The sequence below is a fragment of the Oncorhynchus kisutch genome, linkage group LG5 (assembly GCF_002021735.2).
Source record: "Oncorhynchus kisutch isolate 150728-3 linkage group LG5, Okis_V2, whole genome shotgun sequence".
Classification (NCBI taxonomy): Eukaryota; Metazoa; Chordata; class Actinopteri; order Salmoniformes; family Salmonidae; genus Oncorhynchus; species Oncorhynchus kisutch.
The window spans coordinates 76,856,275-76,878,520 of record NC_034178.2 but is presented as its reverse complement, the minus strand read 5'-3'; the positions used below and the strand labels follow the sequence as shown (position 1 = coordinate 76,878,520).

Sequence of the window (22,246 nt, the reverse complement as noted above, 5' to 3'; positions counted from 1 at the left end):
CCTCCTCTGACCAGTCTCACCACCACCTCCTCTGACCAGTCACCACCAGCACCACCTCTGACCAGTCACCACCACCACCTCCTCTGACCAGTCACCACCACCACCACCTCTGACCAGTCACCACCACCACCTCTGACCAGTCACCACCACCACCTCTGACCAGTCACCACCACCACCTCTGACCAGTCACCACCACCACCTCTGACCAGTCACCACCACCACCTCTGACCAGTCACCACCACCACCTCTGACCAGTCACCACCACCACCTCTGACCAGTCACCACCACCTCCTCTGACTAGTCACCACCACCTCCTCTGACTAGTCACCACCACCTCCTCTGACTAGTCACCACCACCTCCTCTGACTAGTCACCACCACCTCCTCTGACTAGTCACCACCACCTCCTCTGACTAGTCACCACCACCACCACCTCTGACCAGTCACCACCACCTCCTCTGACCAGCCACCAACACCTCCTCTGACCAGCCACCACCACCTCCTCTGACCAGAGTCACCAACACCTCCTCTGACCAGAGTCACCAACACCTCCTCTGACCAGTCACCACCACCTCCTCTGACCAGAGTCACCACCACCTCCTCTGACCAGTCACCACCACCTCTGACCAGTCACCACCACCTCCTCTGACCAGTCACCACCACCTCTGACCAGTCACCACCACCTCCTCTGACCAGCCACCAACACCTCCTCTGACCAGCCACCACCACCTCCTCTGACCAGAGTCACCAACACCTCCTCTGACCAGTCACCAACACCTCCTCTGACCAGCCACCAACACCTCCTCTGACCAGCCACCACCACCTCCTCTGACCAGCCACCAACACCTCCTCTGACCAGCCACCACCACCTCCTCTGACCAGAGTCACCAACACCTCCTCTGACCAGCCACCAACACCTCCTCTGACCATCTACTATACAGCTATGAACTTCCAGATCCTCATGACCACATGCTGGAAGCTTCAAGAAGAACTCAGACTTGATCTAAGTTACATAATAAAAGATCTAATACATAGAACACACTAATTTAGCTGATCTAATCAGACTGATCTAGCTAGTAGCAACTATTGTAACGTAGTTTTATTTTTCAATGACTTGTTGTATTTATTTAAAGGGGACCAAAATGGAAATACGTTATCCACGTGTGGTTGTTTTTAAATGAATGATTTGATGATGATTTTAAATGAAATGTTCATCTATCCACGTCAATAGTGCACTATATACAGACTAGGGTGCCATTGGGGAAGCATTCTGTGACTCCATCTGCTTCTCTGTTGTTAAAACTCTCAAAACGTTATTTACTGTGACAACAAAGTTACAATGGTAAATATATGGCGCCAAGTACATACTGCTGGTGCATCTTAACCTATAAAGGAACTAAAATAGACAAAAGCATTGTAGTTTCGGCTTCACTATTATCTCAAAGGGATTGAAGTACCCAGTCAGACATGGCCTGCTTCTCAAACCGCATCCTATTCCCTACATAGTGCACTACTTTTCACCAGAGCCCAGTTATCAACCCTATGGGTGCCTGGTCAAAAGTAGTGCACTATTTATATATATATATATATATATAGGGAATACATTTGGGACACAAACCATGGTCATATCACGATAGTAATCATGTCGATATCAGTGGAGAGAGAGTGGAGTGACTGGCCCAGTATTTAGTGACTGGTAGTATGCATTCTGTTTAGTACTGGTCTGCGCAGATCTCTTGTTAAAAAAGACGAAATCCTCATCATTATGGGGGGGGTTTATCTGGTTGACATCATCGAAAAAGGGGGTCTGAATTTAATGTTCTCATAGATGTATTCCAAATGGCACCATATTGCCGATGTTGTGCACTACTTTAGACCAGAGGCCTATGGGAAGTATAACCCTGAGGGCTCTGGTCAAAACTACTGCACTATATAGGGAGCTTTTTGGAATGCGTACAATATGGAACAGTGACTGTAGATTTCCTTACATCCTCTCACTCGTTCTTCACCCTCTCTACAAAAAAAACTTTTTTTTTTTTTACTCTTCTGTTTGTAAGACAGAGGCGGCTGCGCTCAGAGGTTCGGCTGCGTCTCTGAGACAGGCGCCGTCTGCATTTAGTGCATTTAGGCGGGGGTTAGTATTGCACATCTTGGGGTTGCTGCTGAAGGCACTTTCTGGTTGAATATTCACAGCCCTGCTTTCTCTCACCTCCATGACCTGACCTTTCAACTGCTCTACCCCACTCTCCTCCACTCCCTCCTCCACTCCCCCCTCCTCCAGTCCCTCTTCCTGCTCCTCCAGTCCCCCCTCCTCTCTCTCCTCCAGTCCGTTCTCGGTAGTGGACCCGTCGGAAGACAGCATAACGGGAGATTTCTCCTTCTCTTCCGTCTTCAACTTCTTCCTCTCCTTCACCTCACTGGCTATGGAGTAGGTAGGCTTACTCTGGTGGGGAGAGAGAGAAGGGAAAGAGAGAGAGGGAGAGAGAGAGGGAGAAGGGAGAGAGGGAGAAGGAGGGAGAGAGGGAGAAGGAGGGAGAAGGGAGGGAGAAGGGAGGGAGAAGGGAGGAGAGAAAGAGGGTGGGGGGGGAGAAGAAACAAGGAATATTCATATCACTAAGTACAGATCAGCACTACATCAACGGCAGAACAGCATGAAACGGATTCTATTCCGGCATGTTATACAGAACCTCAAATAACTGTGGAAAAAGACAATTAATGAATTTATAACTGATGAGAAAGCCTTTCCTATCATGCAGAAACAGGGATGAAGGCAGACACTAGGCTGTTCTACTGGGGGAGAGAGAGAAACAAAGACCAGGCTCAGAGTCAATCACAACCATAATGAGTGGATTGTGTCTGTATAAAGACCTGCTGGGCGGGAGAGGATGGGGACGACGGGTGGAGGAGAGGAGAGGGTGACTGGGTGGAGGAGAGGATGGGGACGACGGGTGGAGGAGAGGATGGGGACGACGGGTGGAGGAGAGGATGGGGACGACGGGTGGAGGAGAGGAGAGGGTGACTGGGTGGAGGAGAGGAGAGGGTGACTGGGTGGAGGAGAAGAGAGGGTGACTGGGTGGAGGAGAGGATGGGGACAACGGGTAGAGGAGAGGAGAGGGTGACTGGGTGCCTGAGATGTTTTATTTAACCAGGTTACACCCATTGAGGTTAAAACAACTATTTTGTGAGGGTGACCTGGCAAAACAAGGAAATAGCAACGTGTCCATAAAACATTACGGAAAAATACAGAATACACACAAAAGACAAAAGTGTCACAAGTTAAAGATACAATTGAAGATTAGAAACTACAGCAGTTAGTAACAAAGTGTTGTCGATCAGAGTCTTAAAAACAGACAAGGACACTAAACTCCTCTAACTTTACAATCTTCTAAAGCATGGTTCCAAGGATAAAGGGGCATTATGGGAAAAATATTGTTTCCCCATCTCTGTTCTAGCCTTAGGAACAGACCAGGGCAGCAGAGACTGTGAACGAAGACCGTATTGAGTGACTGATCTGGTCAGTAAGGAACAGAGACTCAAAGGGAGTTGTACCATCACAACTTTAGCCTCCTAGTGGACAGAAAGGTCCATTACACCATAACATACAGATCACAGTGATGGGTCAGTGATCTAGCATTGGTAATAGATCTTAAAGCACCATGATACACTGTGTCCAGAGTTTAAGGTCCTTGCTGAGGCATATCGACACTATCACCATAATCCAGCACTGATAGAAAAGTGTTGAAGACCAACAGCAGGGCGTGGTCAACAGTGTTGAAGACCAACAGCAGGGCGTGGTCAACAGTGTTGAAGACCAACAGCAGGGCGTGGTCAACAGTGTTGAAGACCAACAGCAGGGCGTGGTCAACAGTGTTGAAGACCAACAGCAGGGCGTGGTCAACAGTGTTGAAGACCAACAGCAGGGCGTGGTCAACAGTGTTGAAGACCAACAGCAGGGCGTGGTCAACAGTGTTGAAGACCAACAGCAGGGCGTGGTCAACAGTGTTGAAGACCAACAGCAGGGCGTGGTCAACAGTGTTGAAGACCAACAGCAGGGCGTGGTCAACAGTGTTGAAGACCAACAGCAGGGCGTGGTCAACAGTGTTGAAGACCAACAGCAGGGCGTGGTCAACAGTGTTGAAGACCAACAGCAGGGCGTGGTCAACAGTGTTGAAGACCAACAGCAGGGCGTGGTCAACAGTTTCGAAAGCCTTCGATAAGTCAATAAAAAGTTAGTGATTTTTCTTGTCCTGAGCATCTAGAATATCACCTACAACCTTACTTACAGCAGAAATTGTACCATGCTTGGCTTTAAAACCCGACAGGAATTGAGATAAACAGAGTTAATGCTTTGGTGTAATGACATCACACAGAAAACTGTAATGACATATCACACAGAACACAGTAATGACATATCACACTGTAATGACATATCACACTGTAATGACATATCACACAGAACACAGTAATGACATATCACACAGAAAACTGTAATGACATATCACACTGTAATGACATATCACACAGAACACAGTAATGACATCACACTGTAATGACATATCACACTGTAATGACACATCACACAGAACACAGTAATGACATACAGTGGGGCAAAAAAGTATTTAGTCAGCCACCAATTGTGCAAGTTCTCCCACTTAAAAAGATGAGGCCTGTAATTTTCATCATAGGTACACTTCAACTATGACAGACAAAATGAGAGAAAAAAAAAATCCAGAAAATCACATTGTAGGATTTTTTATTAATTTATTTGCAAATTATGGTGGAAAATAAGTATTTGGTCAATAACAAAAGTTATTGACCAAAAGCCTCGTTGCCCGGGCGGTGTGTTTGGGATCATTGTCATGCTGAAAGACCCAGTCACGTTTCATCTTCAATGCCCTTGCTGATGGAAGGAGGTTTTCACTCAAAATCTCACGATACATGGCCCCATTCATTCTTTCCTTTACACGTCCTGGTCCCTTTGCAGAAAAACAGCCCCAAAGCATGATGTTTCCACCCCCATGCTTCACAGTAGGTATGGTGTTCTTTGGATGCAACTCGGCATTCTTTGTCCTCCAAACACGACGAGTTGAGTTTTTACCAAAAAGTTATATTTTGGTTTCATCTGACCATATGACATTCTCCCAATCTTCTTCTGGATCATCCAAATGCTCTCTAGCAAACTTCAGACGGGCCTGGACATGTACTGGCTTAAGCAGGGGGACACGTCTGGCACTGCAGGATTTGAGTCCCTGGCGGCGTAGTGTGTTACTGGTGGTAGGCTTTGTTACTTTGGTCCCAGCTCTCTGCAGGTCATTCACTAGGTCCCCCCGTGTGGTTCTGGGATTTCTGCTCACCGTTGTTGTGATCATTTTGACCCCACGGGGTGAGATCTTGCGTGGAGCCCCAGATCGAGGGAGATTATCAGTGGTCTTGTATGTCTTCCATTTTCTAATAATTGCTCCCACAGTTGATTTCTTCAAACCAAGCTGCTTACCTATTGCAGATTCAGTCTTCCCAGCCTGGTGCAGGTCTACAATTTTGCTCTTTGGTCTTGGCCATAGTGGAGTTTGGAGTGTGACTGTTTGAGGTTGTGGACAGGTGTCTTTTATACTGATAACAAGTTCAAACAGGTGCCATTAATACAGGTAACGAGTGGAGGACAGAGGAGCCTCTTAAAGAAGAAGTTACAGGTCTGTGAGAGCCAGAAATCTTGCTTGTTTGTAGGTGACCAAATACTTATTTTCCACCATAATTTGCAAATAATTTATTTAAAAAATCCTACAATGTGATTTTCTGGATTTTTTTCCTACTCATTTTGTCTGTCTTGGTGGAAGTGTACCTATGATGAAAATTACAGGCCTCTCTCATCTTTTTAAGTGGGAGAACTTGCACAATTCGTGGCTGACTAAATACTTTTTTGCCCCACTGTATCACACAGTAATGACATATCACACAGTACACTAATGACATATCACATAGTACACTGTAATGACATATCACACTGTAATGACATATCACACAGTACACTGTAATGACATATCACACTGTAATGACATATCACACAGTACACTGTAATGACATATCACACTGTAATGACATATCACACTGTACACTAATGACATATCACACTGTAATGACATATCACACAGTACACTGTAATGGCATATCACACAGTACACTGTAATGACATATCACACTGTAATGACATATCACACAGTACACTGTAATGACATATCACACTGTAATGACATATCACACAGTACACTGTAATGACATATCACACAGAACAATGTCAACCCATTCTTCATTATTTATACAACGGGTGGGTCTAATCCTGAATGCTGATTGGTTAAAACCGGATTCCAGCCTGTGTCTATTCCACAAGTTACCACCGGCTAAATGACGTTAAAATGCCTATTTACTCTGTTCCATCTGACTGCACAATCCACTGTCTCATCAGCCCAGCCAGGCAATTTATAACCTCCACTATAAAAAGCCTCTAGACATTCAATCACATGTCTTTTAGACTATCATTTGGTTTTCAGACGTGGATATTTGTATAAACCTTTGATCTCCAGCTGTCCCATAGTAATGAACGTGTCAGGAGTCGAGATGAGACGGACGTTTCTTAGCCAGTCTAAATCATGAATCATCATCATTTTTATGGATATATACAAAGAAATGTAAATTGAAAAAAGGTCAAATGAAACAAAGTACAGCTAGTATCCAGTTTTGTGTTAATGTAGCTGTGTTGTTGGCTAGCTCTTCTGAACAACAGTGTCCTGACGAGAGAACACATGATCTACGCCAGGCGAAATCGTGCCTCCTCATTGTTATGGATCTATCCAACTAAATGTCACTAGACATTAAATGACATCACACAGAACACTAATGACATATCACTGAGTACACAGTAATGACATATCACACAGGACACCAATCACACAGAACACTGTAATGACATATCACTGAGTATATAGTAATGACATATCACACAGTACACTGTAATGACATATCACACAGTACACAGTAATGACATATCACACAGGACACCAATCACACAGAACACTGTAATGACATATCACTGAGTACACAGTAATGACATATCACACAGAACACAGTAATGACATATCACACAGGACACCAATCACACAGAACACTGTAATGACATATCACTGAGTACACAGTAATGACATATCACACAGGACACCAATGACATATGACATATCACACAGGACACCAATGACATATGACATATCAAACAGAACACCAATGACATATGACATATCACACAGAACACTAATGACATCTCACACTGTAATGGCATCTCACACTGTACACAGTAATGACATATCACACAGTACACAGTAATGACATATCACACAGTACACAGTAATGACATATCACACAGTACACAGTAATGACATATCACACAGTAATGACATATAACACAGTACACTGTAATGACATATCACACAGTACACAGTAACGACATATCACACAGTAATGACATATCACACAGTACACTGTAATGGCATATCACACTGTAATGACATATCACACAGTACACTGTAATGACATATCACACTGTAATGACATATCACAAAGTACACTGTAGTGACATATCACACAGAACACTAATGACATATCACTGAGTACACAGAAATGACATATCACACAGAACACTGTAATGAGATATTACACAGGACACTAATGACATATCACACAGGACACTAATGACATATTACACAGAACACTAATGACATATCACTGAGTACACAGTAATGACATATCACACTAATGACATATCACACAGTACACTGTAATGACATATCACACTGTAATGACATATCACACTGTAATGACATATCACAAAGTACACTGTAATGACATATCACACAGAACACTAATGACATATCACACAGTACACTGTAATGACATATCACACTGTAATGACATATCACAAAGTACACTGTAATGACATATCACACAGAACACTAATGACATATCACACAGGACACTAATGACATATCAAACAGGACACTAATGACATATCACTGAGTACACAGTAATGACATATCACACTAATGCCATATCACATATCACACTAGTGACATATCACACAGGACACTAATGCCATATCACATATCACAGTAATGACATATCACACAGTACACTGTAATGACATATCACACTGTAATGACATATCACACAGTACACAGTAATGACATATCACACAGTACACAGTAATGACATATCACACAGTACACTGTAATGACATATCACACAGTACACTGTAATGACATATCACACAGTACACTGTAATGACATATCACACTGTAATGACATATCACAAAGTACACTGTAATGACATATCACACAGAACACTAATGACATATCACTGAGTACACAGTAATGACATATCACACCAATGACATATCACATATCACACTAGTGACATATCACACAGGACACTAATGCCATATCACATATCACAGTAATGACATATCACACAGTACACTGTAATGACATATCACACTGTAATGACATATCACACAGTACACAGTAATGACATATCACACAGTACACAGTAATGACATATCACACAGTACACTGTAATGACATATCACACAGTACACTGTAATGACATATCACACAGTACACTGTAATGACATATCACACTGTAATGACATATCACAAAGTACACTGTAATGACATATCACACAGAACACTAATGACATATCACTGAGTACACAGTAATGACATATCACACCAATGACATATCACACAGAACACTGTAATGACATATCACACAGGACACTAATGACATATCACACAGGACACTAATGACATATCACACAGAACACTAATGACATATCACTGAGTACACAGTAATGACATATCACACTAATGACATATCACACAGAACACTAATGACATATCACACAGAACACCAATGACATATCACACAGAACACTAATTACATATCAAACAGGACACTAATGACATATCACTGAGTACACAGTAATGACATATCACACTAATGACATATCACATATCACACCAGTGACATATCACACAGGACACTAATGCCATATCACATATCACAGTAATGACATATCACACAGTACACTGTAATGACATATCACACTGTAATGACATATCACACAGTACACAGTAATGACATATCACACAGTACACTGTAATGACATATCACACAGTACACTGTAATGACATATCACACAGTACACTGTAATGACATATCACACTGTAATGACATATCACAAAGTACACTGTAATGACATATCACACAGAACACTAATGACATATCACTGAGTACACAGCAATGACATATCACACCAATGACATATCACACAGAACACTGTAATGACATATCACACAGGACACAGTAATGACATATCACACAGTAATGACATCACACACAGAACACTAATGACATATCACCGAGTACACAGTAATGACATATCACACCAATGACAAATCACACAGAACACTGTAATGACATATCACACAGGACACTAATGACATATCACACAGGACACTAATGACATATCACACAGAACACTAATGACATATCACTGAGTACACAGTAATGACATATCACACAGAACACTAATGACATATCACACAGGACACTAATGCCATATCACTGAGTACACAGTAATGACATATCACACAGGACACCAATGACATATGACATATCACACAGGACACCAATGACATATGACATATCAAACAGAACACCAATGACATATGACATATCACACAGAACACTAATGACATATCACATATCACACTAATGACATAACTCATCATTAGCTTATTGTTATGGATGTATCCAACTAAATGTCACTAGAAAACAGATGAAACAAATGCTGCTACTGATGTTATTCTGTCTGTACTGCTTGACGTGACTAAGTTAGCTGTAGTTGGCTAGCTAGCAAGGGATGAGAACGTTACCAGCCAGTCTGGCAATGGAACATCTGGAACAAACGACTGAACGACTGGGTCGGGTCCATAGATACAGAACAAAAAGACTGGGTCGCGTCCATAGATACAGAACAAAAAGACTGAACGACTGGGTCTCGTCCATAGACACAGAACAAAAAGACTGGGTCGCGTCCATAGATACAGAACAAAAAGACTGAACGACTGGGTCGCGTCCATAGATACAGAACAAAAAGACTGAACGACTGGGTCGCGTCCATAGATACAGAACAAAAAGACTGAACGACTGGGTCGCGTCCATAGATACAGAACAAAAAGACTGAACGACTGGGTCGCGTCCATAGACACAGAACAAAAAGACTGAACAACTGGGCTGGCTCGGGTAGCAACCCTAGCTTTGTTCCGGGACTATGTCTTGTGGAAGGAGGAAATAGTATGACGTTTTGAATTAAAATACATCAATCATTATTAGAATATGTTGGTATCCCGTGGTATAATAGTGACAACTCCCTTGAAGACAGTGTTTGGTGGATACATCGGCACGTTCGACTTCGTTTCGGGCCTAACACACCCGTGCCAATATATCGTCCAAACACAGTCTTCGAGGGCGTTATCAATTCATCAAACCATAACATGTCTTATTCCTGTTGAGGATAGCTTATATAATGTACCATTTGATGTGTAGCACTAGCGAATCCCAGACAAGTTCTGTTATTGTGTCATTTCTCTGTAAATGTCTGCTTAGTTCTGTATTGTGTACACTCAGTGGACAGTTTATTAGGTAGACCCATCTAGGACCGAACCCCCTTTGCCTCTGGACCAGGCAATGTTTTTCCACTCCTCAATTATCAAGTGTTGGTGGAGCTGCTTCTTCTAGCTGATAGGAGTGGAACCCGGTGTGGTTCCGGAGTGGAACCCGGTGTGGTTCAGGAGTGGAACCCGGTGTGGTTCAGGAGTGGAACCCGGTGTGGTTCAGGAGTGGAACCCGGTGTGGTTGTCTGCTGCAACAGCCCTCCCGTGACAAGGACTGATGAGATGTGCCGCTGTTCAGTCATTTGCCAGTTTGTGGCCCGCCTGTTAGCTTGCACGATTCTTGTCATTCTTCCTCGGCCTCTCTCATCAATGAGCTGTCTCACTGCTGTCTCACCTGGTATGTCTCCTGTCTCACCTGGTATGTCCCCTGTCCCACCTGCTATGCCCCCTGTCCCACCTGCTATGTCCCCTGTCCCACCTGCTATGTCCCCTGTCCCACCTGCTATGTCCCCTGTCCCACCTGCTATGTCCCCTGTCTCACCTGGTATGTCCCATGTCCCACCTGGTATGTTCCCTGGCTCTTGAAGCCTCTGAGGGGGAATTTGGCTCCTCGACCGAAGGTCCTGATGACAGGAGTGGAGATCACCCCCCGCAGACGTCTGGGGAGCACACAACCAGTTGAGAAAAATGTGACAGTAAAAGACAGCATTTATCCAACGATTTAGCCGTGGACAGCCCCTTACCCTGCCCCCACAGACAGAAAAGGATTTGTATTTATTATGGATCCCCATTAGGTCCTGCCAAGGCAGCAGCTACTCTTCCTGGGGTTTATTATGGATCCTCATTAGTTCCTGTCAAGGCAGCAGCTACTCTTCCTGGGGTTTATTATGGATCCCCATTAGTTCCTGCCAAGGCAGCAGCTACTCTTCCTGGGGTTTATTATGGATCTCCATTAGTTCCTGCCAAGGCAGCAGCTACTCTTCCTGGGGTTTATTATGGATCCCCATTAGTTCCTGCCAAGGCAGCAGCTACTCTTCCTGGGGTTTATTATGGATCCCCATTAGTTCCTGCCAAGGCAGCAGCTACTCTTCCTGGGGTTTATTATGGATCCCTATTAGTTCCTGCCAAGGCAGCAGCTACTCTTCCTGGGGTTTATTGTGGATCCCCATTAGTTCCTGCCAAGGCAGCAGCTACTCTTCCTGGGGTTTATTATGGATCCCTATTAGTTCCTGCCAAGGCAGCAGCTACTCTTCCTGGGGTTTATTATGGATCCCCATTAGTTCCTGCCAAGGCAGCAGCTACTCTTCCTGGGGTTTATTATGGATCTCCATTAGTTCCTGCCAAGGCAGCAGCTACTCTTCCTGGGGTTTATTATGGATCCCCATTAGTTCCTGCCAAGGCAGCAGCTACTCTTCCTGGGGTTTATTGTGGATCCCCATTAGTTCCTGCCAAGGCAGCAGCTACTCTTCCTGGGGTTTATTATGGATTCCCATTAGTTCCTGCCAAGGCAGCAGCTACTCTTCCTGGGGTTTATTATGGATTCCCATTAGTTCCTGCCAAGGCAGCAGCTACTCTTCCTGGGGTTTATTATGGATACCCACTAGGTTCTGCCAAGGCAGCAGCTACTCTTCCTGGGGTTTATTATGGATACCCACTAGGTTCTGCCAAGGCAGCAGCTACTCTTCCTGGGGTTTATTATGGATCCCCATTAGTTCCTGCCAAGGCAGCAGCTACTCTTCCTGGGGTTTATTATGGATCCCCATTAGTTCCTGTCAAGGCAGCAGCTACTCTTCCTGGGGTTTATTATGGATCCCCATTAGTTCCTGCCAAGGCAGCAGCTACTCTTCCTGGGGTTTATTATGGATCCCCATTAGTTCCTGCCAAGGCAGCAGCTACTCTTCCTGGGGTTTATTATGGATCCCCATTAGTTCCTGCCAAGGCAGCAGCTACTCTTCTTGGGGTTTATTATGGATCCCCATTAGTTCCTGCCAAGGCAGCAGCTACTCTTCTTGGGGTTTGTTATGGATCCCCATTAGTTCCTGCCAAGGCAGCAGCTACTCTTCCTGGGGTTTATTATGGATTCCCATTAGTTCCTGCCAAGGCAGCAGCTACTCTTCCTGGGGTTTATTATGGATACCCACTAGGTTCTGCCAAGGCAGCAGCTACTATTCCTGGGGTTTATTATGGATACCCACTAGGTTCTGCCAAGGCAGCAGCTACTCTTCCTGGGGTTTATTATGGATCCCCATTAGTTCCTGCCAAGCAGCTGCTACTCTTCCTGGGGTTTATTAAGGATCCCCATTAGTTCCTGCCAAGCAGCTGCTACTCTTCCTGGGGTTTATTATGGATCCCCATTAGTTCCTGCCAAGCAGCTGCTACTCTTCCTGGGGTTTATTATGGATACCCACTAGGTTCTGCCAAGGCAGCAGCTACTCTTCCTGGGGTTTATTATGGATCCCCATTAGTTCCTGCCAAGGCAGCAACTACTCTTCCTGGGGTTTATTATGGATCCCCATTAGTTCCTGCCAAGGCAGCAGATACTCTTCCTGGGGTTTATTATGGATCCCCATTAGTTCCTGCCAAGGCAGCTGCTACTCTTCCTGGGGTTTATTATGGATCCTCATTAGTTCCTGCCAAGGCAGCTGCTACTCTTCCTGGGGTTTATTATGGATCCCCATTAGTTCCTGCCAAGGCAGCTGCTACTCTTCCTGGGGTTTATTATGGATCCCCATTAGTTCCTGCCAAGCAGCTGCTACTCTTCCTGGGGTTTATTATGGATCCCCATTAGTTCCTGCCAAGCAGCTGCTACTCTTCCTGGGGTTTATTATGGATCCTCATTAGTTCCTGCCAAGGCAGCTGCTACTCTTCCTGGAGTACGAACACATTAAGACCTTTATATTAGATGTAAAACAAAAAATAAAACACCACATAATGTACAATACCTCCATACAACAATATTACAATGTAGTGTGTCTGTTGCACTGATTTTAAATGCCGGGAAACTCAAATCAGTTTAACCTCATTTCTACCAGCATGTTAAATCTGCAACAAGAGGGGGAAAAAACAACAACTCTCGACCAGCTTTACTCCACACACAGAAACGCTTACAAAGCTCTCCCTCGCCTTCCATTTGGCAAATCTGACCATAACAAAAATAAGTTTTGCTTCCCTCCAGGCCTGAGGGAGACACTTTCTAGTCGACTTAAATTGAAGACGTGGCAATATCGTCAAAGGCAAAGGGTGGCTACTTTGAGGAACCTCAAATATAAAATACATTTAGATTTGTTTAACACTTTTTGTTGGTTACTACATGATTCCATATGGGTTACTTCATCGTTTTGATGCCTTCACTATTATTCGACAATGTAGAAAATAGTCAAAATAAAGAAAACCCTTGAATGAGTAGGTGTGTCCAAACCTTTGACTGGAAGTGTGTACTTGGATGTGTAGTGTCAGCGTTTGTTGCTGTCATGTTTAAGTTTGATAATCTTGCCAATGAAAAAAAATATTAAAGTAGCTGGCAATATCAGTGGGGTTTTGTGATGAATGAGCCATCTGATTCAATGAATGAGGGAGCTGAGTTTGCCTTTTTGCCCAAAATTTCATTTGAGGTGCTCTAAAGCTTTTTAATATCATTCTTTATGTAATTTATCTTTGTTTCATAGTGTAGTTTCTTCTTTTTAATTCAGTTTAGTCACATGATTTCTCAACTTGCAGTACGTTTGCCAATCGGATGTGCAGCCAGACTTTTTCGCCGTTCCTTTGGCCTCATCCATCTCAACCATACCATGTTTAAATTCCTCATCAATCCACAGGGATTTAACTGGTTTTACAGTCGTTTTCTTAATGGGTAATTAGTAACTGGAATAAGACATTTCATTAATGTGTCCAGTGCAGCATCTGGTTGCTCCTCATTACACACCACAGACTAGCAGCGTCTGGTTGCTCCTCATTACACACCACAGACCAGCAGCGTCTGGTTGCTCCTCATTACACACCACAGACCAGCAGCGTCTGGTTGCTCCTCATTACACACCACAGACTAGCAGCGTCTGGTTGCTCCTCATTACACACCACAGACCAGCAGCGTCTGGTTGCTCCTCATTACACACCACAGACCAGCAGCGTCTGGTTGCTCCTCATTACACACCACGGACCAGCAGCGTCTGGTTGCTCCTCATTACACACCACGGACCAGCAGCGTCTGGTTGCTCCTCATTACACACCACGGACCAACAGCGTCTGTTTGCTCCTCATTATACACCACGGACCAACAACTATTCTTTACATCATCAACATAAGAATCACTCCAAAACCTATTGTACGACCTCTTACCCTCTGTTTGGTCCCCCGACAGAGACCACCTGGATGGGGAAGCCTCCTCTGCCTCGGCCCCGTCTGATGCCAGCCCACTGGCCCACCACCGTGCCTGCTATCTCCAGCTTCCCGCCCTGGCTGGACATGCTTGGCAGACCTGCAGACCACGGACCAACAGTAGGGACACACACACAGAGGTTGTGAAATAAAACTTCTAAGAAAGTTAAGAGCAACCCGAGTATAATACTGATCCGTCTTCATGGTGAAGAAAACCTGTACTTATACTGAACACAAATATAAACATGCGACAATATCAAATATTTTACTGAGTTACAGGAAATCAGTCAATTTATATACATCTATGGATTTCACATGACTGGGCAGGGGTGCAGCCCACTTGGGAGCAAGGTCCAGCCAATCAGAATGAGTTTTTCCCTCACAGAAGGGCTTTATGACAGACAGAAATACTCCTCAGTAATGATCATGCTGTTTAATCAGCTTCTTGATATGCCAAACCTGTCAGGTGGATGGATTATCTTGGCGAAGGACAAATGCTCACTAACAGGGATGTTGACACATTTGTTCACAACATTTGGAGTGGAACCCGGTGTGGTTGAGGAGTGGAACCCGGTGTGGTTGAGGAGTGGAACCCGGTGTGGTTGAGGAGTGGAACCCGGTGTGGTTGAGGAGTGGAACCCGGTGTGGTTGAGGAGTGGAACCCGGTGTGGTTGAGGAGTGGAACCCGGTGTGGTTGAGGAGTGGAACCCGGTGTGGTTGTGGAGTGGAACCCGGTGTGGTTGAGGAGTGGAACCCGGTGTGGTTGAGGAGTGGAACCCGGTGTGGTTGAGGAGTGGAACCCGGTGTGGTTGAGGAGTGGAACCCGGTGTGGTTGAGGAGTGGAACCCGGTGTGGTTTAGGAGTGGAACCCGGTGTGGTTGAGGAGTGGAACCCGGTGTGGTTGAGGAGTGGAACCCGGTGTGGTTGAGGAGTGGAACCCGGTGTGGTTGAGGAGTGGAACCCGGTGTGGTTGAGGAGTGGAACCCGGTGTGGTTGAGGAGTGGAACCCGGTGTGTTGTTCACAACATTTGATAGAAAGTTCATATTTTTTTCAGTATAATTTATAAATAAATAATATTTATATAGTATCTACTACATCAAAACAAACACTGGCCAGGAGGACCATAACACTAAACACTGGCCAGGACGACCATAACACTGGCCAGGACGACCATAACACTGTCCAGGAGGACCATAACACTAAACACTGGCCAGGACGACCATAACACTGGCCAGGAGGACCATAACACTGGCCAGGACGACCATAACACTGTCCAGGAGGACCATAACACTAAACACTGGCCAGGAGGACCATAACACTGGCCAGGACGACCATAACACTGGCCAGGACGACCATAACACTGAACACTGGCCAGGACGACCATAACACTGGCCAGGTCGACCATAACACTAAACACTGGCCAGGACGACCATAACACTGGCCAGGACGACCATAACACTGGCCAGGACGACCATAACACTGGCCAGGAGGACCATAACACTGGCCAGGAGGACCATAACACTGGCCAGGAGGACCATAACACTGGCCAGGTCGACCATAACACTGGCCAGGTCGACCATAACACTGGCCAGGAGGACCATAACACTGGCCAGGACGACCATAACACTGGCCAGGAGGACCATAACACTGGCCAGGACGACCATAACACTGGCCAGGACGACCATAACACTAAACACTGGCCAGGACGACCATAACACTGGCCAGGACGACCATAACACTGGCCAGGTCGACCATAACACTGGCCAGGTCGACCATAACACTGGCCAGGTCGACCATAACACTAAACACTGGCCAGGACGACCATAACACTGGCCAGGACGACCATAACACTGGCCAGGAGGACCATAACACTGGCCAGGACGACCATAACACTGGCCAGGACGACCATAACACTGAACACTGGCCAGGACGACCATAACACTGGCCAGGTCGACCATAACACTAAACACTGGCCAGGACGACCATAACACTGGCCAGGACGACCATAACACTGGCCAGGACGACCATAACACTGGCCAGGAGGACCATAACACTGGCCAGGAGGACCATAACACTGGCCAGGAGGACCATAACACTGGCCAGGTCGACCATAACACTGGCCAGGTCGACCATAACACTGGCCAGGAGGACCATAACACTGGCCAGGACGACCATAACACTGGCCAGGAGGACCATAACACTGGCCAGGACGACCATAACACTGGCCAGGACGACCATAACACTAAACACTGGCCAGGACGACCATAACACTGGCCAGGACGACCATAACACTGGCCAGGTCGACCATAACACTGGCCAGGTCGACCATAACACTGGCCAGGTCGACCATAACACTAAACACTGGCCAGGACGACCATAACACTGGCCAGGACGACCATAACACTGGCCAGGTCGACCATAACACTGGCCAGGACGACCATAACACTAAACACTGGCCAGGACGACCATAACACTGGCCAGGACGACCATAACACTGGCCAGGACGACCATAACACTGGCCAGGTCGACCATAACACTAAACACTGGCCAGGACGACCATAACACTGGCCAGGACGACCATAACACTGGCCAGGACGACCATAACACTGGCCAGGACGACCATAACACTGGCCAGGACGACCATAACACTGGCCAGGACGACCATAACACTGGCCAGGTCGACCATAACACTGGCCAGGACGACCATAACACTGGCCAGGACGACCATAACACTGGCCAGGACGACCATAACACTGGCCAGGACGACCATAACACTAAACACTGGCCAGGACGACCATAACACTAAACACTGGCCAGGACGACCATAACACTAAACACTGGCCAGGACGACCATAACACTAAACACTGGCCAGGTCGACCATAACACTAAACACTGGCCAGGACGACCATAACACTGGCCAGGACGACCATAACACTGTCCAGGAGGACCATAACACTAAACACTGGCCAGGACGACCATAACACTGGCCAGGAGGACCATAACACTGGCCAGGACGACCATAACACTGTCCAGGAGGACCATAACACTAAACACTGGCCAGGAGGACCATAACACTGGCCAGGACGACCATAACACTGGCCAGGACGACCATAACACTGAACACTGGCCAGGACGACCATAACACTGGCCAGGACGACCATAACACTGGCCAGGTCGACCATAACACTAAACACTGGCCAGGACGACCATAACACTGGCCAGGACGACCATAACACTGGCCAGGAGGACCATAACACTGGCCAGGAGGACCATAACACTGGCCAGGAGGACCATAACACTGGCCAGGTCGACCATAACACTGGCCAGGAGGACCATAACACTGGCCAGGACGACCATAACACTGGCCAGGACGACCATAACACTGGCCAGGAGGACCATAACACTGGCCAGGACGACCATAACACTGGCCAGGACGACCATAACACTAAACACTGGCCAGGACGACCATAACACTGGCCAGGACGACCATAACACTGGCCAGGTCGACCATAACACTGGCCAGGTCGACCATAACACTGGCCAGGTCGACCATAACACTAAACACTGGCCAGGACGACCATAACACTGGCCAGGTCGACCATAACACTGGCCAGGACGACCATAACACTAAACACTGGCCAGGACGACCATAACACTAAACACTGGCCAGGACGACCATAACACTGGCCAGGAGGACCATAACACTGGCCAGGACGACCATAACACTGGCCAGGACGACCATAACACTGGCCAGGACGACCATAACACTGGCCAGGTCGACCATAACACTAAACACTGGCCAGGACGACCATAACACTGGCCAGGACGACCATAACACTGGCCAGGACGACCATAACACTGGCCAGGACGACCATAACACTGGCCAGGACGACCATAACACTGGCCAGGTCGACCATAACACTGGCCAGGACGACCATAACACTGGCCAGGACGACCATAACACTGGCCAGGACGACCATAACACTAAACACTGGCCAGGACGACCATAACACTAAACACTGGCCAGGACGACCATAACACTAAACACTGGCCAGGACGACCATAACACTAAACACTGGCCAGGTCGACCATAACACTAAACACTGGCCAGGACGACCATAACATTAAACACTGGCCAGGACGACCATAACACTAAACACTGGCCAGGACGACCATAACACTAAACACTGGCCAGGACGACCATAACACTAAACACTGGCCAGGACGACCATAACACTAAACACTGGCCAGGACGACCATAACACTGGCCAGGACGACCATAACACTAAACACTGGCCAGGACGACCATAACACTAAACACTGGCCAGGACGACCATAACACTAAACACTGGCCAGGTCGACCATAACACTAAACACTGGCCAGGTCGACCATAACACTAAACACTGGCCAGGACGACCATAACACTAAACACTGGCCAGGAAGACCATAACACTAAACACTGGCCAGGACGACCATAACACTAAACACTGGCCAGGTCGACCATAACACTGGCCAGGACGACCATAACACTAAACACTGGCCAGGACGACCATAACACTAAACACTGGCCAGGTCGACCATAACACTGGCCAGGACGACCATAACACTAAACACTGGCCAGGACGACCATAACACTGGCCAGGTCGACCATAACACTAAACACTGGCCAGGTCGACCATAACACTAAACACTGGCCAGGTCGACCATAACACTGGCCAGGTCGACCATAACACTAAACACTGGCCAGGTCGACCATAACACTGGCCAGGACGACCATAACACTAAACACTGGCCAGGACGACCATAACACTAAACACTGGCCAGGTCGACCATAACACTGGCCAGGACGACCATAACACTGGCCAGGACGACCATAACACTGGTCAGGACGACCATAACACTGGCCAGGACGACCATAACACTGGCCAGGACGACCATAACACTGGCCAGGACGACCATAACACTGGCCAGGACGACCATAACACTGGCCAGGTCGACCATAACACTGGCCAAGACGACCATAACACTAAACACTGGCCAGGACGACCATAACACTAAACACTGGCCAGGACAACCATAACACTGGCCAGGTCGACCATAACACTGGCCAGGACGACCATAACACTGGCCAGGACGACCATAACACTGGCCAAGACGACCATAACACTAAACACTGGCCAGGTCGACCATAACACTGGCCAGGACGACCATAACACTGGCCAGGTCGACCATAACACTGGCCAGGTCGACCATAACACTGGCCAGGTCGACCATAACACTGGCCAGGTCGACCATAACACTGGCCAGGTCGACCATAACACTGGCCAGGTCGACCATAACACTGGCCAGGTCGACCATAACACTGGCCAGGACGACCATAACACTGGCCAAGACGACCCAAACACCCCCGCCAAGGCGACCATAACACTGGCCAGGTCGACCATAACACTAAACACTGGCCAAGACGACCATAACACTGGCCAGGTCGACCATAACACTGGCCAAGACCCCTCCTGTCTCAGCCTCCAGTATTTATGCTGCAGTAGTTTATGTGTCGGGGGGCTAGGGTCAGTTTGTTATATCTGGAGTACTTCTTCTGTCCTATCCGGTGTCCTGTGTGAATTTAAGTATGCTCTCTCTAATTCTCTCTTTCTCTCTTTCTTTCTCTCTCTCGGAGGACCTGAGCCCTAGGACCATGCCTCAGGACTACCTGACATGATGACTCCTTGCTGTCCCCAGTCCACCTGGCCGTGCTGCTGCTCCAGTTTCAACTGTTCTGCCTTATTATTATTGGACCATGCTGGTAATTTATGAACATTTGAACATCTTGGCCATGTTCTGTTATAATCTCCACCTGGCACAGCCAGAAGAGGACTGGCCACCCCACATAGCCTGGTTCCTCTCTAGGTTTCTTCCTAGTTTTCTTCCTAGGCATAACACTAAACACTGGCCAGGACGACCATAACACTAAACACTGGCCAGGACGACCATAACACTAAACACTGGCCAGGTCGACCATAACACTGGCCAGGACGACCATAACACTAAACACTGGCCAGGACGACCATAACACTGGCCAGGACGACCATAACACTAAACACTGGCCAGGACGACCATAACACTAAACACTGGCCAGGTCGACCATAACACTAAACACTGGCCAGGTCGACCATAACACTGGCCAGGACGACCATAACACTAAACACTGGCCAGGACGACCATAACACTAAACACTGGCCAGGTCGACCATAACACTGGCCAGGACGACCATAACACTAAACACTGGCCAGGACGACCATAACACTGGCCAGGTCGACCATAACACTAAACACTGGCCAGGACGACCATAACACTAAACACTGGCCAGGACGACCATAACACTAAACACTGGCCAGGTCGACCATAACACTGGCCAGGACGACCATAACACTGGCCAGGACGACCATAACACTGGTCAGGACGACCATAACACTGGCCAGGATGACCATAACACTGGCCAGGACGACCATAACACTAAACACTGGCCAGGACGACCATAACACTGGCCAGGTCGACCATAACACTGGCCAGGACGACCATAACACTGGCCAAGACGACCATAACACTAAACACTGGCCAGGTCGACCATAACACTGGCCAGGTCGACCATAACACTGGCCAGGTCGACCATAACACTGGCCAGGTCGACCATAACACTGGCCAGGTCGACCATAACACTGGCCAGGTCGACCATAACACTGGCCAGGTCGACCATAACACTGGCCAGGACGACCCAAACACCCCCGCCAAGGCGACCATAACACTGGCCAGGTCGACCATAACACTAAACACTGGCCAAGACGACCATAACACTGGCCAGGTCGACCATAACACTGGCCAAGACCCCTCCTGTCTCAGCCTCCAGTATTTATGCTGCAGTAGTTTATGTGTCGGGGGGCTAGGGTCAGTTTGTTATATCTGGAGTACTTCTTCTGTCCTATCCGGTGTCCTGTGTGAATTTAAGTATGCTCTCTCTAATTCTCTCTTTCTCTCTTTCTTTCTCTCTCTCGGAGGACCTGAGCCCTAGGACCATGCCTCAGGACTACCTGACATGATGACTCCTTGCTGTCCCCAGTCCACCTGGCCGTGCTGCTGCTCCAGTTTCAACT

General features: G+C 47.0%; 1 protein-coding gene across 3 annotated transcripts in view; it reads right to left on the bottom strand.

Moving 5' to 3' along the window:
• Window positions 1–427: 427 nt before the first annotated feature.
• Window positions 428–22,246, bottom strand: part of LOC109883144 (constitutive coactivator of PPAR-gamma-like protein 1 homolog) — a 73,610-nt gene continuing 51,791 nt past the window's right edge. The window contains exons 15-17 of one of the 3 annotated variants that reach the window (XM_031825868.1): window positions 15,057–15,213; window positions 11,263–11,380; window positions 428–2,442 (exon numbers count right to left, since the gene is read on the bottom strand). In XM_031825868.1, coding sequence (XP_031681728.1) covers window positions 2,038–2,442; window positions 11,263–11,380; window positions 15,057–15,213 — 680 coding nt within the window. In that variant the 3' untranslated portion in view covers window positions 428–2,037. The remainder of the gene's footprint in view (window positions 2,443–11,262; window positions 11,381–15,056; window positions 15,214–22,246) is intronic. The other 2 variants (XM_031825869.1, XM_031825870.1) reach the window with 2 other exon arrangements.